This window comes from Phoca vitulina, unplaced genomic scaffold (assembly GCF_004348235.1).
Source record: "Phoca vitulina isolate PV1807 unplaced genomic scaffold, GSC_HSeal_1.0 scaffold4, whole genome shotgun sequence".
NCBI classification, from domain to species: domain Eukaryota; kingdom Metazoa; phylum Chordata; class Mammalia; order Carnivora; family Phocidae; genus Phoca; species Phoca vitulina.
This window is the reverse complement of record NW_022589707.1, coordinates 38,277,547-38,301,776: the sequence shown is the minus strand read 5'-3', so window position 1 is coordinate 38,301,776 and position 24,230 is coordinate 38,277,547. Positions and strand designations below refer to the sequence as shown.

The following is a 24,230-nucleotide window of genomic DNA, read 5'->3' as shown; positions in this document are numbered from 1 at the left end:
AGTTTGTGAGGAGGAGGTGTTTTCTAAGACAGGGAAATGTAGGTACACCGGGGCAGGATTTGGACATGGTGTATACACATTTCCCGAGTTATACACTTTAAGGGCCAGAAGATACTCTCAATCCAGCAGCCCAGTGAGGTTCCATTTGTCAAGCCCCAGGTGCCTCCCCTTGCCCCTCACTGCCTGTGGAAGAACCCCAAGACCATTGGCCTCTGTCCCTAGTGTGGCCAAGCTCAGCACATCTTCTTACACCCCCAGTTCCAGGGTACGCACGCCTGCTACTCTGATAATTCTTGTACTTGTTGAATAGGGGTGAACCCCTCAAGGAGACTTCTTCCTCTAACATGGGGGCATGGGGGACAAAGACACACCTGATGGGTGCTGAGGCAGGCCACAGCTGGGCAGAAGATTGCTCACATAAGCAGAGACTGCTGAAGGGGCTGCTGAGATGGTCAGGGAGGGCTTCCTGGTGGAGGAGGCCTTTAGGATGGGCCTTGAAGGCTGAGTAAACCATTGACACCCTCAGCCTGTGGACATGGAAGCATTTCCTTGAATGACTGGGAACTTATGGTGATGTACTTGGTTTTACACCTGACTGGTTGTGAAGGCCTGCTTTCCTCTCGTGAGACATGCAGACTCGCCCCTTCCTCCAGTGCTGGCCACCGGGGCCTTTGTCACCCCTTCTCTGTGACCAGGCTCATGGCTCTGTGGAAGGACTCGGCATAGCAAAGGCCCCTGTTTGAGAGGCACTGGCTTGGTGGCGCTGGGTCTATAACCTGTGGGCGGAGGCTGGTTCTGGAGGGACAGACAGCTCTGCCTTGGGTCGGTCCTCACGGGCACTAATGTGTGTCCTTCTTTGCAGGGGGGTCCCTGTGGGGTTCTGGCAGCTGTCCAAGGCTGTGTCCTACAAAAACTCCTGTTTGAAGGAGATAGCGAAGCTGACTGCGTTCGGTAAGTCAGCGCTCCTTCTGGCAATATCTTCTTTTCCCAAGGCTTCTCCTCAGTGTCCAGAAAAAACAAGCAAGGAAGCGTGTGTGTTCCCTGATATTTCCTGTCTTCTGGAAAGGGAAATGGCGACTGGCTCAGAGGGCCAGCGCTGCCCAGTTGAAATGACCTGCATGTATTTGTCTCTGAGTCCCATTCCACGTGGCAAGTAGCTGCTGGAATGGCATCGAAACTAAGGCCACCTCCTCCTCAGCAGCTAAGCGCAGCAGCTGCCCAAAGCCCATCCACACCCACATCAACCTGCTGACCCTTCGCTGGAGCCCAGGTCTCCCCTCCCTCCCCATGTTGCCTCACCTCTGCCAACAGCCATTCCCACACATTCCAGCCGGCCCCGCAGTGCATTGCTTCCACTCTCTTCGGCCATTTGTTCTCCACCTCACATGTTAAGTGTTTGCACATGGGCACCTCCTTCTCCTTCTCACTCACTCCACAGACCTTTCTGGAACATCTCTGTGTAGGCAGAATGCTCTGTGCGGTGGAGGGATGGATAGAAAACCATAACTGTATACCATGGTTGGTGCTAAGCTAGAAGGATTGGCCAGGTGCTGGCCAGGGCCAGGGCTGGATGGCCAGTTTGAGGAGATGGCCTTCTTTCGTCTCCCTGTGTGCCCAGTGACTAGCTTGTGCTCAGTTACCCCCAGAGCTACAGAACTGGCACATGTTCTTATTTCTCTCTCTCTTTATTAGTTGAACGATAACATGCATACAGGAAAGTACACGTCTCAAAAAAGTGCATGACTCATATGTGTTCTGCTCAATGCGTTATTGCAAAATCCCCCCGCCCCATCATCCTATCAGCCAGATCAAGAAAGAAAAATATTTCCAGCACGCCGGAAGAGTCGTCCTGCCTAGTAGATACCTCCATTCTCCTCCCAAAAGTTGTGATTAAACAGATTCTAAAATCACAGCTAAGTTTTGCCAGTTCCTGAATTTTAATTAAAGGGACTTGTTCTTTGATGTAGGCATTTCAGTGCCTTAAAAAAAAAAAAAAAAAGCTTAGGTGTTATAAAGACAACAAGGCCCATTCCCCATTCTTCCGTGTTCAGATTCCTGGGAGGGATGCTGGCTCCCCAGATATCCTGCCAAGCCCAGGACAAATGAAACATCTTTTACCAGCTTAGAGGATTTTGCCTTAGATAGGTAGCTTTTCATGCTTGGCATTTTAGAATTTGTCTAATAATATAACTTGTCTAATTACAAAGTAATCATCAAGGGGTTTTGTCTCAAGTTAAAAGATGCCAATTACCAGCATAGCCCAGCCATACCCAGAGCAGAGCGACCTAACATTTCCACAGCGGGATCTCACCTCGTCCTTGTTCTTCTCCACACCACCCCCACCTCCCCCCCGTGTCCAGACATAACTGCTCCTGTCTGTGCAGGGCCCCTGAAAGGCCAGCCAGCAAACCACAGTGCGGGCAGAGACCCTGCTGTCGACTGTCCTGGAGAGGTAGCACAGTGCTTGATGTTCTGGAATGCTCCCGACTGAGTGGAACTTGCCAAATGAGCGACCTCTGGCTGCCCTCAAAGGGTGCAGGGACTGTCCCCGAGTGCACATGCGCCCAACTGCCCACCTCCCTTCCTTGCGCTGGAAAGAAGCATGCTGGGAGGGCTTGGCAGGTGCTTGGAGGGAAGACAGGGGACAGCCTCGGCCTTGCCTTCACGGCACCTACGATTGAGCATGAGAGCCAGACAAACAGGAGGCTCCAGGGGATGTGCCGGATGCTCAGGGTTCCCCCAGACCTGAACGGGGTGGGGCAGGCCTGTTGGAGGGGTGACATTCGAATCCCGCTGAGGTCTGGAGGTCATCGACTCCCAGTTGGCTTCACACACATCCTTATATATGCTCGTTCCTCCCTCAATTTCCCCCTTCCCAGCGAATCCCTCAGACTTCTTCTTGGGCTCCTTACCGCACAGAGGCCTTGACATCACGGAGGCCTTCCCTAGTTGAGAAGAACCCCGGGCCTGCTCCAAGGTGCCCTTGTTCCCTGACATCGTTACCTGTCCACGGTCGCACCCCCACCGCCCCACCCCCTGGGAATACCAGCCCCATGAGAACAGGGGCCTTCCTGGGCTGCCTGGTTCACAGCCTGTCCCTGGCATCCAGCCCAGGGCCTAGGCCACAGAAGAGGCCCTCGGAATTTTTGTTGAATGAACACATGCACAAATGCATGAGTTATCCAGACTCACAGGGAGGGGAGGGAATGGTGTTCCAGTAAGGAGAACAGCATGTGCAGAGAGAGGCCCAAGGGCAGTGAGAGCAGGGCGAGCAAGGGAGCCGAGAGCTGCCTGGGGTGGCCAGGGCAGGGTTTGGGGGGGCAGGGTGAGACCTGGGGCTGGCAGATGGGTCAGGGCCAGGCTGCCAGAGGGGCCTTGGGGCCTTACCGGCTGCTTGGGTCAAGCCTTGGCCTTGGCCCTCATGGGAGATGTCTCATAATTCATTTCAGCCCTCTTCTCATTCAGAGCTGCTTTTGAACTTGGACTTTGTACTTGGGGGGAAGTTGTGGATTGTTTTCCAATGATTGGGATGGGGCGTTTAAGTTGGTTCCAGGAAGGGCTGTTTCTGTCCAGGGCACACACAAGGCAGGCTCAATTCCTTGTCGCCCACCCCACACACCACTGAGGGAATGTTCCAGCCTCTGGATCCACAGGTACATTATCCGGGGAGCGCTCTGCTCTCCACACCAGAGAGGGGAGCGAGGGCTTGGAAGGCAAAAAGCCATCCTGGTTGTGGGCGAAAGTTGGGCTCTAGGCAGAAAGAAAACCGGGTGAGCAGTGGGAAGTGAGATTCTTTCTACCTCTCACCATCTGCCAGCCAGCCACTGGCCAAGCCTGGGCTTAGGCCCCAGTTTACAGTGACAGGTGTCTATTTAAGCACCGACTAGATGGAGAGTTCCATCAAGTCTTTGCTGGGAAGGAGGCGGAGGGAGTGCAGCCTTGGCTCCCACGGGCTCCCTGTCAGCTGGGACTCTGAGAGAGGAGTCAGGGCCAGCCTAGATTGAAGGCCCTTGGTGGCCAGGCTGGTGGGTCTGAGCTGGGTCCTAGGGGCAGTGGTGGTTAGGCAGAGGGAGAAGGGGGAAGAAGGAGCTGCGGGGGGGGTATATGTAGGGGTATGCCAGGTGGGAAGGAGCCCCAGTCTGGCTGCCTGGCTCAGCAGTGTGTGTAGAGTATCCAGGGAACTCGGCCTGCTGGCCACGGTCCCCTCCTCCAGGAAGCATGGAAGGATTCATGCTGCAGAAGAGTGACCTCAGTTTTCTTGGGAGCCCCACAACTATGGGTGCTCCTGGTAAGTCCCTCCCCTCTCTGCCCCCACCCCCTGCTGCTCCAGGTGCTGCAACCAGGGCTCATCTGCATGAGGTGGAGCACCATGGGCTGGCTTTCTGCTTCCATCCACTGGGGCTCTAGCAGGGGCTCAGGAAAAGGTAGTTCAGAGAGGGACAAGCTGGGGGAGTCCCAGTGGTGATGGACTATAGGCAAGGGGCACCAGATGCCTACACACACACACACACACACACAACACACACCCCCACACCCCCAGTCGTGTGTTTCCTTCTCCCACTTCCCCTGCCATGGGGCTGGGTTTGCTGAGGTTACAGCCTGACTCGGGGGCTGGAGGGCCATTGGGGGTGGGAGAGGAGAGTTCTTCTGGCTTCAAGCTAGGACTTGGGTCAAACAAAGGCCTGGGGAGCAAGGGGCTGGTGCCCAGGGCTGGCAGCAAAGGAGGGAAGTGAGAGCAGAGTCTGGGTTGTTGTTTCGTGGTGATGAGGCCCTACAGGGCTGGGTCCAGAGACCGGGCTGCAGCGCTTCACCTTCTCCATTGGTGAATCTCTGTCTTGCCTAAGTTTGACTCAACAAGGAAATGCAAGCACAGTCCTTTGTAAATTATCAAGGGCTGTGCAAGCAGGCAGGACCATCTGGGGAAGCTGAGGCTCAGAGAGGGGAGATGCTCACCCAGGGTCACTCCTGGCATCTGCGGCTGAGCCCTGTCCGCCTTCGTGCTCTGCTGTGCCCCAGAAGAGACTCTGAGCAACAGGAGAGCCAGAGAGGTCAGGAGGGGCCGACGCCAGGCGTTTGGAACATTCGCGTGCTGGACCCCCAGACGGACTCTCAGTGACCAAGGCGTGGCTCTGTGTTTTACAGAGGCCTTCTGGGCACACCCTCCCCCTTTCCCCTAATTTGGAAGAACTCAGTATGGAAGTACAAAGAGTAATACAGCAAACACCTCATGTGAGCAAAGGGTGACAGCCCTGTAGGAGCCCCTCTTCATGCCCATCTCCTCTGGTTTCATTGGTTTATTCATACAATTTTAATATCGACGGGTTGGGTCATTGATGTTTCTACATGGGCAGTGTGTGCTGAGATGGGTTCGAGGCTTCAATACTTCCTTTTGACTCTGAAATTCCAGGATTTCAGAAATGACCCAACTTAAAAAAAAATACAGGTGACTCCTTTTTTCTCTTCAGGAACACCATGGTGGCCTGGCCCCCCACACCTAGGCAGCACGTGCAGCTGCCCAACTCTGGGCTCTGGGGGGCGCTTGAAGGACCTGTGGGCCTTCCCATGCTGGGGCTGGCGGTGGGGCCCCTCCTCGCGCCCCCCGCCCACCACCCGCCACCCACCACTGATGGGGAGCGATTCTGTGAAAGCAGCGTGGGGGATTGACTGCGCCCTCCAGGGAAGTCATGCTGAAATAAAGGCCTCTTGGCAGTTGTGGTGTTTTTTCTGTGGAGCTGTCTGGCTTCATTAGGACCCACTCCGTCAGGCCGGCAGCTGGCCTCTCCTCAGTTGGGGAGGACAGAGCCAGGCGGCAGGACTCTGTGTTTTCCCCTCGAGGAGGTGTTGTGCTGGTGGCTGTGGGAAGAGACGACGAGCCTCACTCCCCTGCAGGTAGAGAGAGCCACAGACAAGGATGTTGTCCCCTCACCTCCTCTTCCCTTTGAAATTGTGAAATTCAAGGCCCAGAGAAAGAGGGGCACTTGCCCGAGGCCTGTCGGGACACCGTAGCAGAGCCAGGCTTGGACCCCAGGTCCGGTGGCCCCCGGACTGGCCTTCTCCCCACTGCCTGCAACAGCTTGTGAGCCTGAGAGGGAGCAGAAAGGCTGTGGTCATTCACCAGACTTCCTCTGGGTGGTCTGGAGACACGAACCGCTGGGCACATCAGAGTGGATGGGTGAGGCCATTTCGAGATAGTTGGGATCAGAACATCTCTTAATCTGAAGGACTTGAGTAATTTGGGCAAACATGCAGGCTGTATTACTCCCCTATGCCCACCACCACCCGTAGGCAAATGTCTTCATCCTGTGCTTCTCCTGTGAGGAATTAGATGCTTAAAGAAACTTCTCTTGGTTGGAGAGCCTGGCTGGGCGCTAGGTTCATGGTAGGAGTTTGATGAGTGCACGTCTGACCGATGAAGGCAAACAGGAACCACCCTTGTCATTGAGATTTTGCAGGCGAAATCAGGGAGTTACCTGGTGAAGCTGGAGTCTTGGTGACTCACCACAGCGCCCCCTTCCTCTCGTCGTCTGCATGGACAGCCCTGTCTACCCTGTGGCCAGTTAAATGGCAGAAATGGCAATACTGGAATGATGTTTGGGGGCACGTGGCCCAGTGTCCACATCTATGTGGGAAGGCGAAGGCCAGTGAGGGCAAGGGGCTTCTCCAAGGCCTGGGAGCCAGGAACCAAACCCAGGCCCAACCACTGTACTTTTCCACTGTGTCTTCTGGAAAGATGTATCTCAAAAGAGCAAACGGGGGCCCAGGGAAGGATGGAGAGACTGGAAGTGTTTCTAAATGGAAGCCAGTGTAAAAAATGAGGACTTTTGTGTAGAAACGCGGAGGTTCAGAGGGTCTGTAACCAGTCCGTGAGATCAGGAAGACATGGGCCGGACTGAGAAGCCAGATCTCTTGAGAGTGTTGCATGGTGCCCCAGAGACAGGCTTGAAGACAGAGGGATGCTGGTTCCTAAAGCCAAGAGCTCTAGACAGTTGGTTCCATTTCCCCAAGTTCTCCTTCCTCCCTCAGTGCTGTTTTAATTTTTCCAACTTTCCTAACTGTGTGACCTTGGGTGAATCCCTTAGGCTCTGTGCCTCAGTTTCCCCATTTAAAAGCAATAATACTGCCACCTCGATAGGGTAGCTTTAATGGCTAATGAAATAATACATGCAACGTGTTTCTAACAGTGCTTGGCACATGATAGATACTCAGTATATGTCAGCTTTTCAAATCTTATTTATGGCTACACTGAGAAGCTTTCAGTCAAGCACATGACTTGCTTCAGCAAGTTAGTGTAGAACACAGTGAATGTGTGAAAGGAGACCTCTTGGTTCCACGTCTGCAGGTTTCCCAGCATAGATATTCTAGGCAGAGTTTAAAGTCCAGACGCAAGTTTGCACAACTCCTAGCCATGGTAAGGGTTCTAACTGGGGGGAACCCTGGTCACACCTGTGTTGTAGGAAGAGCCCACAGGGACAAGACGGAGCAGAGCTGCTGGTCAGGCACAGGCTGGAACAACTCAGCTGGGGAGCAGAGCACCCTGGTCCCGGGCAGGGGCAGGAAGGGGATTGGCAAGGGTTTTCAGGAGGTGTGTTTGACAGGATGTGACGGTCACCTGGGTGGGGGCAGGGCAGGAAACAGGAGCTGTGGGGATGACGAAGCCTCCTTTCATAGGTTCTGAATCCAAGGGGATAAATGTCCAACCCCTTCTCCTTTGTCTGACAAGCCCTGCCTTCCAGGCCCCTCTCTGTCCTTGGCATCACCTCTCCGGAAACCCAGCACAACATTTCCTCACCTTTGTTTTCATAGTTGATGGTGACCCAGGCCAGTGCTCCCCCCACAGCCCAGGCCGCCTGGTTTGGTGATGGCATGGTAACCATTTCCTCGAGGAGCATGGCGGGCTTCCAGAGGCTGCACAAGTAGCAGGCAGTCTGCCATGTCATTTTTCAAGTGGTTGAGGACTTGTTGTTTGTCTCATTAGGTTTGAAGGATACCCTGATGTCAGGGGCTTCTTGTCACTTTCACACCAGATGGTAGGAGTTCACCTTCCCGTCACCACAGCCAAAGTGGGGACTTGATGTTTCCATAAAGACAACAGTGATAGGTATCCATTACTGACCATTCACCCTGTGCCAGGCACTGGGCTATGGGCCTTTACACACATCACCTTGTTTAAAGTTCCCAATGCTACAGAGGAGGTACTAGGGTCCTCTCCAGTTTATGGAAGGGGAAACTGAGGGACGATTATGTCATTTGCCTCCCATTTTAAAGGCATTGGACAACCTGGATGCAGGCCACTGGCTCTGTGTCTCAGGCACTGGGGAGTGACCACGTGCTGCCCATCACAGTGACCTGTGTCCTGGTCTCCTGGTTCCCATTTCTCCAGGTTTCTTTCTCCCCCACACAGCTTAGCATGGAGCTCAGGTGTTAGTTGGCCACTGAAAACATAGAACCCCCACCCCCACCCCTTGCCCCCTGCCGTGTATTCCTTTGAGCCCCAGCAGGGTCTTCATTGAGGCACCTTTGTTTGTTAGGAAGAGCCTAACACTCAGACTGCTTTTGTAAGAATTTAATTTTTCTAAGAACTTAGAAAAAATTCATAGACTCCAGCAGTGGGCAAGAAGTACAGCTCTAGGAGCCCTGGAAATGTGAAACTGAAGGAAGTGTCTCTATCAGGCTGTTGCCTGTTCTTCCCTGTTGCTCATTTCATGCACCAGGTCTTCTGTGTTACCATTTTTTTTTTTTTTTTTTTAAAAGATTTTATTTATTTATTTGACAGAGAGAGAGAGATAGCGAGAGAGGGAACACAAGCAGGGGGAGGGGGAGAGGGAGAAGCAGGCTTCCCACGGAGCAGGGAGCCCGATGCGGGGCTCGATCCCAGGACCCTGGGATCATGACCTGAGCCGAAGGCAGACGCTTAACGACTGAGCCACCCAGGCGCCCCCTGTGTTACCATTTTTATCATAAGGCGTCTCTGCCATTTTTGACATTGCTGACTGCTTGTTTTGCTCAAAGCCCATTCGCTCCTAGGACTGTGTAATAGCACCATCTCCCAGCCGTGCCCCTACTGCCGTGCTGCTTCCTGCCATCCTCTTCGTCCCTGGTACACCAGAGTCCTGTGGGGTTTCATCCTTGGCTGCCACCTCTGCCCTTCCTCATCCTCTGTCTGGGGAATCTTAGCCCCTCAAAGGGCCAAGGACCCCTCACATGCTGGTGGTGCATAAACCTATCCTCAGCCCCGATGCTCTCTTGGGCTTTCCATGTGTCAGATAGCTTCACCTAGGGGGTCCCACGTGCACCAGCTGCTCCCCCAGTCCTCCTCTCTGCCCTATATTCCTCATTTCAGTTGGCAGCCCCACTGTGCACCCACTAAACCCCCAGAGATTACCATGAATCCTTCCTCTCCCCCATCCTACAACCTACATCTAAGTAACCAGCAAGGCAGGCCACTTTCCTCTCTGCACCCATGATCTCATTTCCTGTGGCTGGTGGGAATGAAGGGCACCTGCTTGCATAGCTGCTGTCTCCGGTGGCCCAGATGCTGGGAGTGGCCAAGGCTGGGTCAGGGCAATACCAGACATTTGCCTGGGATGGCTCACTTTCCTCCGGATGGCAGGAGCTCCTGAGCACATTCAGCACAGCCTCCTGGGCTCTGTCAGAACTCACGGCCCTGCCAAGCCTCCAGGGTCCCCTCTGCTCCCCCCGGGCTGTTTCCTTGACCTTCTCCTCCTCCAGCCCCACCCAGGGCCTCTCTGTCAGGGCTCTTCCCTTGGCCCTCGTCGGAGGAGGCCCTGCTGGACGGAGTCCCTGGGCTGCAGAGCCCTCTGTGTGGCAGAGGAAAGAATAGGCCATCTGCTACAGGGCTGCCCTGTCCCTGGCTTGTGTCCCCATGGGCATAAACACACTCTCTTTTTCCTCCTCAGGCAGCTGCAGCCTTCCAATGCCCGCAGGACCCACTGCCTCGCTCTGGCTATCGCGGACATCGTGTGGCGGGCCGGGGGCCATGAGAGAGCCGTGGTCACACTGTGAGTGCTTCCCAGGGCTGTGCACGGGGCTCCACTCACGCGTTGGCCCAGCTGCAGGCAAGCTGGCTGTGCGCTTTCCTGTCCTCGGAATCGTCTTCCCACCCAGCTTGTCTGTGTGTCCTCCCGGACACTAGCCCTGTGCCCCATGCCAGCACGAGCCCAGGGGGGCAGCCCCCCACAGGGAGAGGCCCGGAGGGGCCTCCACGGAGCTCCAGTCTCCTCTCTGCCTGGCCTTCCTCCCTGGGGAGCCTTGGGGGATGCATCCCATCTGAGAAAATCTCAGACCTCTCAGGAACCAGTCACCCTCTGCTTCATATGTCTCTCCTAGTCCCCAAAGCATGCTCCCTTTCACTTTGTCACTTGGACCCCCGTTCCATGGAGGAAGAGACTTCCCCTGCCCCCTCTATCGCTACTGCAGGCCACATGGATGGTTTGCCGGCTCTTCAGTCTGGCCCTTCAGAGTGGAAGCATCACTTCATCCTAGGCCTGTGGCTAAGCTTTAGTAAAAGGGGTGCCTTTGGGGGCCAAAGACTACACTCCGGAGCTCCCCGGTGTCTTCATTCTTGGGCTCTGACCTGGTGGGTCAATAGAGCATACTGCTTAAGAGAAGGGGCTCCAGAGGCTAACTCCCAATGCTGTTGTTTATTGGCTGTGTGACCTTGGGCAGCTGACTCAACCTCTCTGTGCTTCATCTGTTTACTCATCTGGAAAATGCAGATGATAGCAAGGATCATCTGGTAGAGTGACTTGAGAATTAAATGAGTCAATATAAATAAATTATCTATAATAAATGATAATATTATCTATGCATTTAAATCATTTATCCACATAAATAAATGGTAAATAATAATAAACGTGAAGTGCTTAGGACAATGTCTGGCACATACTAAGTACCATGTCAGTGTTAGGTATTATTGTTCCTATGGAGTGCTTGTCCTCGGTCCTCCTGTTCCAGTGAATACGTTACTCCACATTAACCCGGGCCCTTAGCATCTGCATGGCAGCCCTGAAAGCAGATGGGGCAAAAATTCAGTTTCTCCCTGTTTTACAGATAAGCAGACAGAAGGCCAGAGAGAGGCAACAGCCGTTCCCAGCCTACGCAGCAGGCTAATGGCACTGTGGGCCCCACACCCAAACCCTGCTTCTAGTGCCCGCCTCACCGGGCTGCACATGCCTGGTGTGGTTGTAAACAGATGGTGATGGGGCTGGGGTGGGGAGCCTCAGGCCAGAGGCTGGAATTCCTCACGGCCCTGAAAGCTAAGGGCAAGTCAGCATTCCTTTGTCTGGAAATCTGTCAGTTGTGGGTGAGAGGCAGACTCGCTAGTGCCAGGACTTGGGTTTGGTTACCCCGAGCTCTCCTTCTGCCGTCTTTTCTCCATTCCTTTTCCCACCCCCAACTCATGGTGTCCTCTGGGGCCAGCCCAGTGGGTGAGTTCAAAGCGGAGGGGAAACGAGAAACCCTTGGTCCCATTCTTTCCTCCGGAGCCACCTTTTGATTTGTTCTCAGTTAATGGCACATGTGGTTTCACCCTGGCTCAAGGGCATGTCTTCTGTCCACGCACAGGACTCATGCATCTCCCTTTCCTTTTTAGGGCTTCAGGAACACAGCAGTTCAGTCCAACAGGGAAATACAAAGCAGATGGAGTCTTAGAAACAGTACGGCTTTCTGGAAAATTATCACGCAACCTTTGGCTTTGTTTGGGGACGGTCTCCTTTCATATAAGTAAATCCTCCCTCAGCTGGGGATGGGACAGCCCTCCCTGCAGCCCAGGCTAACGGATCCTCCACCTGGGATTGGGGTGGGGGCCAGGGTGGGGGGCTAGGGGGTGGGCTCTCGCCAGAACTGCCCTTGTGGCCGAAAGGCTGATGGGTGCCCGGTCACGTGGAGGCTGTACAGAGAAGAGCAGCCCATGCGTGATGCCTTCTGGCCAAACCGCAGCCGTCTCTGTCCCTCTCTGTCTCCTCAGCAGCCTTGCCGGGGTTGTGAGAGCCAGGGGGGTGGCATGGAGATGGAGGGGGGAAGTTAGAGAGTGGGGAACAGAACACCAGCCATGAAGCCAGACCTAGTATGACCAAGTAAGGGAAAGAAATGGAAGACGTGAGGATACAGACACAGTGACATTTCCCACAAACGCGCCTCCTCTTCACAGAGGACTTTTATTTGACCTCCTTTGTTTCCTTTGACCTAAGTTTGGGCCCATGTGGCCCTGGGATCCTAATTAGGGATCTCCCCTGGTCGGGTGTTCTCTCTACAAGTGGTTTTTTTCCTGAGCTGCCCGAGAAAGCAAAGGAGACTGAGACCCACGGCTTCCCACTGAACTCAGGACAGTGAGCTGGGCTCAGAGCTGGCCCGGCAGTGGCCAGTTGGATGGGATGCCCACCCCGGCCCCCCGTGCGCCCCCAGGTGCTTCTCAGATACATGTGACTGGTCCGCAGGGGTGCAGCCACGCGTGATGCTGGCTCCTTCACTTGAGCTCCCCGGTGTCTTCATTCCTGGGCTCTGTAGGCCTGGTGCAGATGGCAGGGCGGACTTGACCCCGGAGACCCCAGCTGGGCCCTGGCTGCCTTTTAAGTCACACGCAGGCATGGGGGTGCCTCACTGTCCCGGCTCCCGAGGTCGCCACTGTGACTGCAGGGACATTCTCGAGTGGGGTCTTGTAGCTACCAGAGCCAGGGTGGGACACGGAAGCATCTGTGGGGCTCGGGCAGCTCATGCTGTGGGTTTGTGTCTCCTCAGCTCACACTGCACAGTTTGACCTGCTATGAGGAGCTGGTGACTTTTCTTCAAGAAAGCATCCATCAGGTATGGACAATGGTTTATATGGGGGTTGTGTGTTGTTAAGCCATCTGCTTTCTTTGGTGGGGACCCTGCTGGATACAGGACCTTGCTTGGTGTTCTGGCTGGCTGGCTGGGTCCTCCAGCACCCTGTCTGCTGGAGGGGATCTGTGTACCCGCTCCTTGCTGTGAGATGGGGTGGCACATGTCCAGGGCCTGAACAGCTCAGAGTGCCATGGGGATTCAGAGAAGGGTTGTAGCCTGGCTGGCTTTGTGGAGGAGGGAGTGAAGGCTCCATGGTAAAGGATATGATCTCTGGAGCCTTCAGCCTGGGTTTGAATCTAGGTTTCACCCCTTACATAGTAGCTCTGTAACCTTGGGCAACTTCTTTAGCCCTCCTATGCCTCAGTTTCCTCATCTGTAAAATGGGGCTGATAACAAGAGTACTTAGAACTAGTACGCTGGGCTTGATGTTGTCATTGACTTTACCTTTTGTTGTTGACGTTATGATCACCATTAGCGTGATTATTTAAGGCCCCCTTGAGATTGGTTAGCTGTGGACATGTGGAAATGAGGGGGACGCCTTACAGGGGCAGGGTGCAGCACAAGCCAAGGCCAAGAGGTGACCTCTGAGATCCCCAACCGCAGGGTCTCATTTTCTGATGTCTGTGTGTCAGGATGGAAGGAAAGAAAGAGCACCAAGCCCTTCTGTCCCAGTGTGCAAGCAAATACCTCCTCTGTGCCTTTCCTTCAGCCTTCTGAGCTGTGGGACCAGCTCTTTGAGGCTCCGGAGAAGGCGACCGAGGATTTGCTGGTGAGCCCAGAGGGTGGGAGAACTTGTCAGATATGGGACCAGGCTGGACACTCCTGCTGTCAGAATACTCTCCTCTTGTTCCCCGAAGGCACTGAGGGTCTGGGCATAGCCTAGGAAGAGTGCCAGCCCTGACCTCACAGATGCTTCTTGGGTAGGAAAATGGGGCCTGCTCGGAGACCCTTGGGAGGCAGGGGTGCAGTCAGTAAGGCACTGATTCACCCCACATTTTCTGCCCCAGAGCTGTTGCCTAGGGATAATTCAGCCCAAGGAGCCTGGCCCATGTCCTCAGCTTAGGACGCTGCCTTTCTGCACTGACTGTTCCGTCTGGCCTTTCTGGGAGGTGCGAGGGAGGGGCTCTGACGTGGGAGGGGTCCTGGCCTCGGCCAGCCCTCCCTTGCTCCCTGTCCCTGGCTCCCTCTGGTTCTTCATGGGTGTAACCCAGTGGGCTGTGTGCTGATGCAGCGTGCTCAACGGCTGGCCCAGAGCAGAAGGGGCCTGGGGCCCTCCTCTGGCTTAATCCTCGGCCACATGTGGCCTCAGGAACATCACTGGGCCTCGGTTGCCTCGCCTAGAAAACAGAAGATGGAGCAGTCAGCAGATACTTTCAGCTCTTTATTGTCCAACAGAGGTTTTTAAAGAAGAAACTTACATGCATGGAAAAGAATGTCTTCTAAATTAAGCAGCACGCGCCATCTAAATAAGCAGAAAGGATCCTACTCTTAACTGCAGTCAGAGTGTTGTGAGAATGCAGCAATGCATCCGAGAGCGGAGCAGAGCCTTATCACCTCGGTGTGTGTGTTTGGATGGGGGGGGCAGGCCCCCGGGCACCTGTGTTAACACCCAGGAGAGGGAAATGCCCTGGGAGGCTTCTAGGGGGCAAAGGAGAGTCCTGGGGCAATTGCTCGCAGGCTCCAAGGGCCTGTCCCCACCCACGGATGGCCCCGGCCGGGGTGATGGCTCTGCACCCAGGCTTTCTACATCCTCATCTGTGAAATGGGGTCTCCCTTCTCCCTCAGTCCCTACCCTAGGGTTTTGGTGAAGCCCAAGCAAGACAGCGACTATGGAAACCATTCAGAGTTTGGGGCCGGTGCCAGGGGAGGGGCTGCCTTCTTCCTGTCGTACCTCTGGACCCAGAGCGACTCCCCCTCCTCACTTGGCTCTGGTCCCTTTGTGCCTGTGGTCAGTCTTTGGCCCTCCTCACCCGGGAAGGTGGTGTTTCCCCCACCGTTTAATTATGTTTTTGCTGGAAGCCGTTGAGCTGCCTCAGCACTACCCTCACCAAATTCATTTTTCATGGCCTGGGCCTAAGAGGGGTTCCTCGTGCCAGGCCTGGAAATGAGCACTCTGCCCAAAATAAATAGCCTCCTTGCTGTGTTTTCATTACTGCTCACCCTCCGGGCGGGATGTCTGTCTGCCCCCTGCGAGCCGGCGAGGCCCCCGCCCTGGCCTCTGATTGGGGTTCCAGGGTGGGCTTCAGTCTCTCCAGGGCCCGAGCAGTGCTGGAGAACGGCCCCTTCTTCCCAAGCCATACCAGACATTTTTTCCGGACCCTCACGGCGGTTTCCGGCCCAACGGCCTGTCTGGGGAGCTCTCCTTACAATGCAGGCACCTTGCCCCGTGGCCTCCCATGTCTTGGCAGCTTGAGTTTGATGAGATAATTTTAATAAGTGTTTTTTGTAAAACAAAATGGAATATTGGTGCCATTCAGTCGTGTTCGGCAGGGGCCAGCAGCCCCAGGCAGCGTCCTTTCTCCCCGTTCTGTCGTCGCACTAAGCAGCCCACATGGAGGGGCTCACGCACGGCTCCTGGGCAGCTGTCCTTCAGGGAGTCCCGAGGACCGTGGACTACGCTGGCCTGTGTAGTACCAGTAGTCCTCCGTGTTTACACAGACGCAGGACGTGCAGCGGGCTCCTGTGTCCCCTGCTTCGTGGGGGCGGAGGGGAACGGACCGAGAAAGTGTCATGGCTCCCCCAAGACAACGTGCGAGTCCATGGCAGCGGTTGGGTGGCCTTTCAGAAGGAGAGCCTTTCAGATGGAGAGCTCTGTCACTCCCCAAGGCAACATGAAAGTCCGCAGGAGAGCTGTGGCAAGGGTACTGGTCCTGCCAGGCCCATGTCCCCCTGTGCAAGGATATCAGTAGGACTCTTTGCAGTGACCAGAGCACTTCCACAGACTTGGTCTCACAGACTGTGCACCAGAACCCAAGGAAAGATGCAAGGATGGGATTATCATCCTCGTTTTGCAAATGGGGAAACTGAGGGCAACAGAAGCGAGTGACTGGCCTGAGATCAGAGAATTATGATGAGGTTGATTTAAGATAGTTGTTGATTCATTTATTCCACTTCCAATCCCCCCAAAAGATTCTGTTATTGATAACTTTATAAAAATAAGAAATTAATTATATAAAAATGATGTCCTCAGGGCTCTTCTGTGCTCCAACCATAGTAAACCTGCCCTCTCTTGCCTCTGGGCCTTTGCACGTGCTTTTCATCTTGCCTGGAACAGCATTTCCTTCTCTTCTGATTCTTTCTTGTCCTTTGGATTTAGATATCACTTCCTCCAGAAAGCCTTCCTTTACATTCCTTCCTTCCCTAAACCCTGAGTCTGCTTGAAGGCCCTCTCTGCGTGTTTCCAGAACACCTTGCCTTTCTTGTCAGAGCAGAGCCCCTCCGCCACTCTTTTCTAGGTGCTTCTTCTTTCTTCCCTGAGTTACTTCCCATGAAGGCAGATCCATGTCCACCTTGTTCACAAGCATAGCCTCAGCAGGGAGCATCCTCTTGGCACGAAAGTTCACACAGAAAAATTTTTTTAATGACTAATCGAATTACTGTATGAAACTAGAGACTATGTTTTGAAGGAAAGAAAAGATAATTTTATCAGAAGCTTGAGCCGAAATAATTACCACAGTTGAGGACCATATTTGGCTCGGAGCTTCCTGGCAACCCAGGCAAAATGGAAATATGATAAATTATATCATTCTTACGGTTTCAGGAAAACAAGCTTCTTTAGGTCTGGTTTCAAGTCCACAAAGAAACTGACCACACATAAGGAACACTGACTCTAGTCTGGCAGCATCTGCCATCACAGCTCACAGATGGGGACAGGTGTCATCCCCAAAGTGGGATAAGTAAGGCCTTCACGCAGAACCGCAGCTGGGGGTTGGCGTCTGTCTAGGGAGCCCGAGTGACCCAGCCCATCCCATGAGTAGAATACTCACAGGCCGTGTTCTAGGGGCTTTACAGGGGTGATCTCACTGACTCTCCACAACAGCCTGATGAGGGTCGGTCCTACTATCATCAGCCTTGTTTTACAGATGAGAAGACGGGGACAGCAAAGTTAGGGAAGGTCGCTGTGCTCACTTAGCTTAAGAGTGGCACAGCCAGGATTGAAACCCAGGCAGCCGGGCTCCAGGCGGTGGGCTCTAACCAGTTGGGACTAGGGGGAGATGAATAAGGTGCCCATCTTGGGGGCAGAATTCAAGGAGGTACCAAAATCCTCAGTAATCAGCAAAAATAATATTTTTAAAATATCAAAATTAATAAAAAAAAATCCACAATGAACAAAATACCAACAATTTTTGAAAGACGGGATTTGTCCTTGCACTTGCACGGTTCACCTCACTCTCCCCGCCGACCCTGACTCTGTCCCCCACCTGCTCTCTGCTGCTCTTAAGACAGTGCAGGTCTTTGGAGTAAGGGATTCGGAATCCGATTCGGAATCACAGCGGTGTGACCTTGGGCCAGGTGCTTGGTATCTGGGCCCGTTTCCTTCTGTGGCAGAGGGCAGTATTAACAGTGCTGTCCCACAGGCCGGTGGCAGTTTTCAGTGTGATGATGCACGTAAGACACCCGCATGGTGAGGGAGGCTGCCCCGCTGTGTATGGCAAGCTTCCAGGACTCGGACGTCATGGGTGTGCTCCTGGCTGGGCAGTGTGTCCGCTCCTGCTGTCACCCAGGCTGGTGTGCTTCCCATCACTTAGGGGCCCTGTCGTGGAGCCCCCTGGCAACCTCTGGGACCGGGCTGGTGGCAGCTGGCTCAGGGTCAGGCTACTCTCTGGGTGTGCCCCCCCCCCCACTCCCCAAGGAGGTGAGAGGAAAGGGAGTGCAGACCTGGTGGGTGCTCATTGCTTTCTCTTCTTCCCAGTTCGAAGCGGGTCCCTACGGATGCATCCTGCTCATGCTGTCTGCCATCCTGTCCAGGTCCACAGAGCTGTGAGTCTGTTCCTCCCTCAACTCCTGGGCTGGGCTTGTCCGTCTGATTCACTGCTGCCCCCGACCCGAGCCCAGGGCCATGCTTGGTGCATAGTGGGCGTGTAGTGAGCATGGTTGAGAGGGTGAAGGAAGTAGCAGAGTGGGGGATGGTCAGTGGTGGGGGGAGAGCAGTTATGTGTGTGTTCAGAGCTACCTTGTCAATCTCCCCGTGTGCTCTGGGGCTGCCTGGAGAGACACCCTGGCCCACAGAGCTTACGGTCCCCCTGGGGCCCTGGTGGAACGGCGGTGTGTGCATACTTAAGCACACGTGTGGATGCCCTTGGGACATGTGTGGGGATGGGCAGTTGAGGCAGAGGCCTGGGAGATGACTGAGGGCCCCCACAAGTTCAGGAAGGGGGGGCTTCACTGTAGGCCAGGGCAGTTGGAAAGCTGCAAGGTTTGTGTCCAGGGCCAGCCCTGAGGACACTGGTGGGCGGGTGCCCAGGGGCCTTGGAAGCAAGAGGACTTCAATTCCATGCAGCCTTATCAAATGCAGCCTCCCGAGCTGCCTGAGAGCTGCACTTTCTCCATCACGCTCATCCTCCACGAGCTTTCTAGGCCTCTTATCCATATTTGTCACCTGGGCATTATGTCACCAGGGAGGGTAGCAGATTAACAGCACATTAACAGTTTCGTAAAGTACAATTGATTACTGCTTCCTTTTCCAAGTAGAGAGCACACTCCAGAGGGCATGGGGGACCCGGGGAATGAATTTTCACTTTAGGGGATGCTTGCTGGCGGGGGCTGATTTGGGAACAACCCCAAGCAGGTGGGCCCTGAGGAGTGGGGAGGCAGAAAGAATAGCTATGTGGTGCCCAGGCTGGGGAGGCCCTGGCAGAAGGAGACGCTTGCTCCCCGTGGCTGGGCCTGGCCAGGGCCTGTCCCATTCCCTGCGGGCTCTGGCTTGGGTGGGAGGAGGGCGCGGGGGCTCTGTGGCCTTGTGCCGCCAGCCTGCTTGCTGCTCGCTGCTGCTGACCTTATTAAATGTGGTGCACGCATAGATCTTCTAATGGCATTTTTCTTCTAATCCTGCCATAATGATATGATTCATTCCTGGCCGGAGCTCACGTGCATGGAGACCATAAGCCGCACCGCCTTCTCCCCAGGCCTGGGTTTGCTAATCCCTGGCTGCCCGGGTTGGGTGAGGGTCTCTGGGTGTGTGGGTGAGACCCCGGAGCTCACGGAGGGGAAGCTAGGCTATCAGAAGGGCCAGGCTTGGTGACATCTGGCTGTGTGATCTCTTGGGCCTCAGTTTCCCCATCTGTACAGGGGACCACTGGCTCTGGAGGTCTAGGACTCTGATCAGAGTGTCTCTGCTCTGGTGGTCACCGGGGCAGCTCCTGCAGGACCTGCTCACCGGCCTGGGAGCTGTTTACATGTGCACCCCTGTAGGGAGCAGCTCTGGTGGCCCTCTCCATCTGCAGGGGCCTTCAGAGCCCCATATCCAGGCTACTCTGCTCGTTGTCCTGAGCTGGAGGACTTGGGCTGCTTCTGCCCCTTCCCTGCCCCATCCAACCAAGCCAGGCAGGGGTCAGTCCCTGCCCAGGCTGTGGCACCTGCGGGCGTCTGGAGGTGGGGGGGAAGGCTGCCCTGCTGGGCCTGCACAGCCTCATGCTAACAGGCCACAGTCCTCCCCTCACCACACACACGCAGACACGCAGACACACATACACACAGATTCACAGACACAGACAGACACACAGATACACAGGTACTACGTACACAGATATGCAGATACGCATACCCGCACACACTGACATAGACCCAGGCATACACATACACACACACACACACACACACAGAGATACACACAGACACGCAGACACACACATGCACACGAAGACAGACAGACAGACACACAGATGTACAGACAGACAGACACACACGCAGACACAGGCACACAGACCCACAAGATCTGGCTGGAGTCACCTCCTTCCCCTTGTTCTCAAGACAGAGGAGTGAAAGTGTGTAAAGATGATCTCCCTCCCACTCAGGGCCCCTGAGGACATTCCTGGGTCTTGGAGGCTGATGGTGTCGGAGCCCCCAGGGGCAGCTTTGGCCGGCCTGTCCCCTGGCTTCCAGGATGCTTTAGCACTGGACCCAGCAGAGCACTGGTTGGGCTTGTCTTACTCCTGGGCCTCCTCTTTCCTTCTAAGAAGGCAACATAGAGGACACTCTTATCAGCAGTAGGAACGAGAGTAAGCAACACCTAGTAACCTTCCTGTGTACCCGATCCTATGCTGCAACATTTTACACCGGAAACTTGCTTCATCCCCATACAGCCCTGTTAGGTGGCACTGTGATTCCTATCAGCCTCCCCGTCTTTCAGATGAAGAAACAAGCCGGGCCCCAGGCTCACACAGCTCAGCCCAGACAGCAGGGCCCCAGACCGGGCTCTTTGGGTTTGCCGCTTGGTTTCAGGCCTGAGTCTCTACTCTTTTGAGCCTGAGTTTCTCACTCTGGGAAAGGGGGATGATAATTCCTGCTTTACAAGATCGAATGAAGATTTATAGGTCGAGTGCTTGGCTCGGCTCCTGGTGGGTAGCAAGCCTTAGGTGATGGCCATTGCTCGTCTGACCCCGTCACAGCTGTGCTCAGAGGCGTCTTGTGTCCCATCCTGTTGTGTCTTGCTCTCAGTCTCGGCTTGGTGCCTGGTGGTGGAGACATGACCACGGGGATGTCCTACAAGTGGAGATGGGTCCACAGGTGGTGGTGCTTACCCTGGCAGGCACATCCTCAGTGGCCCGGGGGGCTCCCTGGGTGCTCTGTGCTGTTGCTCGGGGGGCAAGAGAAGGGGAGGTGGGAGAACCAGTCCCTGCCCTGGGAGTATGCCACCCAAAGCTGTGCTTGAGAAAGACCCTTACCTCTGTCTTATTTGTTCAAGTTCAAAACCACTTCTAGACAGACTGAGGGCTTCGGGTGGGGAATGGGGCAGGCTTTGGGCACAGGGCTGCTGGTGACATGGAGTGGAGCCGGTCACTCCTGCCTGTGGTCTGGGGGGACTCCCTGGAAGGGGTGGCGGCGTGAGGGGAGAGACAGACCAATGGTGAGCAGGAGAGTGGCCTGTCGAAATGGTGCCTGGATCCTGGCGGGGGCTGATCCTGGATCCTGTGAGAGATTCACGCTGACATTATTTACAATAACACCTTAGCCTTCCTGGCATTTCCAGGGCTCCTCTGAAGGAGCTGTTCTCTGGCCTTAGAAGGGGAGCTCCCAGAATGGCCCACGCCTCCTCCGTGCCCTTCGCACACTCCAGAGGTGCTTCCAAGAGCCTCTGGTCTCCGTTCTCAGGACAGATGCCAGACCTGGCCGCAGACTTGCTGTGATTCCCTTGGCAGTGACGACAGTCCTGGGATGGTGAAAACCCACTTCACCCTGGCCTGCCGCAGGGGCCGGCAGCTTGCAAAGGGCACATGGGGGCAGATGCCATCCAGCACAGGCTCCATTTGTCAGGCTGAGCCGATAGGCTTGTCTAGGGCAGCCCAGTGGGTGACAATTCACACGAAAGCATCCCACTCATTGGCTGAGCTGTAGCTTCAGGATGCCTGGGTCCCCATGTCTGCTCTGCTGCCAACATGCTTATAGCTGACCCAGCCTGCACCTTCGGCCCTTTACCTCTAACAGGAGGGAGGCAAACCAGCGCTTCTTAAACTCTTCCTGTAGCGAACCTGAAATCTGACCTTTTTCCAAACAAACTATGAAAAGCAGATGCAGCAGGACTAGAGTCGGGGGAGGGGGAGGCAGAGACCCCTGCATGCCCCTCCCTGTCTCCTAGCCTGGCCCCAGGAGACCCCTGTTTGGAGAAGCCCCAGCTCTGCATACACAGCTTACCAGCTGTAGGACCAGACGATCCCCGAGGGCCTTCCTGCTCTGGAGTTCAGATTCAGCCTCACCAAACCCTTTGATGCCGTTTCAGGGTGATCTGTTACTACTTTGGGCAGTTGAAAACATGTCCTGGTGGCCCGGAGAGAGCCATTTCTCAGATCATGTGCTGTGCAGTGGCCAGGGAGAAGCCGAGTAGGGGGCTGGGAGTCCCCCGGTTCTTCACAAGTATAGCATGTCCATGTGCACTCGTGTTGGTGTGTGCGTGGATGAGGGATCCGTGAGGTGGCAGGGCTGGGTGTGAGATTATGTGGCTGTTGGTGGTGATGTTGGAGATTATGTGAAGGTGACTTGATTGTGTGAGTGTATGTGTGTCTGAGGGCATGGCCATCTCTCCCTCCGAGTGAGGGCTCTCAGATGCCTGCCTGAGGCCCAGGGGCAGGCCTTGTGCCCAAGTCAGTGCCTCTTGTCCATCGGCTGTTCCCAGCTCTGGGGGGAGCCAGGGTGAGGGAGCCAAGAGCAGACGCGAACGCAGCCTGGCACAGCCTGGCCACTTCACCCTCAGAGGCCGGAAGAACAGTAGCAAAGCTGGCCTTTGAGTTTTGTTTACCGGGGCTGACTGCAAAGCCTTGGGAAGGTTTTATTTTTTTCCACTTGATTTCCAGCCACCTATTTTCCTTCCTAAGATCTTGAGTTGCCTACAGTAAATCTCATACAGGCTTTCATGCTTACCTAGCCCTACCGCTTTCCAAACCACGTGGCCTAGAACTTTCCCCAGCATGCTCTCACAAGTCCCAAAGATGCTTGGGGCCCTGGGGTCGAGGGCCAGCTCAGAGCCAGACCTGCGCAGTGCAGTGCAAGGGTGCCCCGGCCCCCAGGGAGCCAGCAGTGAGCCAGGGCCTGGCACGAGGGAGGGCTCCAGAGATGCCCACTGGGTGGCTGAGACCTGGCTGGTGAGGGGAACAGCCTGTGAAGAGACCCTTTTCATGCCTCACACCCGTGGCACTCATTGCAGTGGCAATGTGGGCCGGCCAAAGGCAATCTTGAAAGTCCAAAATAGGCAGTAGTTTGCCATCTGCTGAAGTAATTTTTGAACAGTGCAAGCCGGGCCCTGAGCGTGAGGGGCAGCACCCCCACCATGGTGGCTTTGTGGCTCTCTGTAACTTTCTCCAGGAGAGGAAAAACAACAGCACGGTTTATTTCTTTGTGGAAATAGCCCTGAAAGAAAGCCAACCATGAGTGTTGGTGATACAAAGACAAGTGACAGAAACTTGATTCTTAGCCAGCGTAAGCAGAAAATAGCACTATTAATTGATTCATATCAAAAGCCCAGGGCTTTAGGAGTGGCTGGATCCAGGAACCAGACAGCGTCTTTGGAACATGGTGTCCCTCCTTCTGTCCCGTCACGCTTCTTCCCTCTGTCTCAGCTGTGTTCTCCGGAGGGCCCTGCTGCATGGTGGGCTCCGGTGAGCCCGGCGGAGAGGAAGCCCCCCTTTTTATTTTTTAAGATTTCTTTTCTTTATTTCAGAAAGAGACAGAGGCACAAGTTGGGGGAGGAGCAAAGGGAGAGGGAGAAGCAGACTCCCCGCTGAGCAAGGAGCCCGACATGGGGCTCCATCCCAGGACCCCGGGATCATGACGTGAGCCAGAGGCAGACACTTAACCCACTGAGCCACCCAGGGGCCCTGAGGAAGCCCTTTCTCCAGTGCCCCTCAGCCTGCTGGTAGCCACGACCCCATTCCTGACACCTCATGGTGGCCAGGCCTGGGCTGCACCCATCATGGGGCGTGTGAACACAGAAGGCCCAGAAAACAGGCAGAACCCACAGAGGGGGTACCACACTGACTGGGAGAGGGGTGGGCTATCTAGTCAGGAACTGGGAGCTTGGGATTTATCAAGGAACAGGAGAGCAGATGTGAGTTTGGGGGTGGGTCAGATCTGGGCCTTAATTGAGGCCCCCACAGGCTCCCCTCAGAAACAAAGAAAAGCAACGACAACGCTTCCAGATCCAGCAGAGCTCACTGAGGCAGACCACCTCAGTAGTGGGCTGGGCCAGTGGTTTATGGCATAAGGATTTGAGCAGGGGGCTGTTCTTGTTGAGAATCCCAGGTTCTTGGTGGTCCCAGATGTGCTGTTGGGACGGGAGGGGGTAGATGGGATACCCCTCTGCTTTCTCCCCCACCCTCCTGCTGCACCTGCCTGGACTCCTCCAGCCCAGAATAATGCGACACACACAGAACCACCCGGGCCAGGCCTGGGGCCATTATCCCATTTTACAGATGTGGGGACCAAGGCTCTAAGAAATTAGGGCAGGTTACTGGCAAGTTGACGCCATCCCTGTGTGTCCTGGCCTCCAGTCTAAGACCCTGTGGCCTCATCCCCTTCCTGGGCTGGGGGAGGAGTGACAGGCACTGCCCTGCTGTGTCTGCCAACTTAGGAGGAGAAGTGGGAAACAAGACCCTTAAGTAGGCCCGTACCAAACCAGGTGCTTGTCTACCAGCTTCCTTCTCCATGTCATGTCAGCTGGCATCGCTTGGGGCAAAGCAAGC

The 24,230-nt window shown here is 55.0% G+C and overlaps 1 protein-coding gene across 1 annotated transcript in view; it reads left to right on the top strand.

Annotated features, from left to right (window-relative positions):
• The window catches only part of MINDY4 (MINDY lysine 48 deubiquitinase 4), a 103,506-nt gene that overhangs the window by 54,529 nt on the left and 24,747 nt on the right, over positions 1–24,230 (top strand). Inside the window, exons 9-13 of the mRNA XM_032401836.1 lie at positions 863–951; positions 9,918–10,019; positions 11,612–11,675; positions 12,757–12,822; positions 17,753–17,820. Coding sequence (XP_032257727.1) covers positions 863–951; positions 9,918–10,019; positions 11,612–11,675; positions 12,757–12,822; positions 17,753–17,820 — 389 coding nt within the window. The remainder of the gene's footprint in view (positions 1–862; positions 952–9,917; positions 10,020–11,611; positions 11,676–12,756; positions 12,823–17,752; positions 17,821–24,230) is intronic.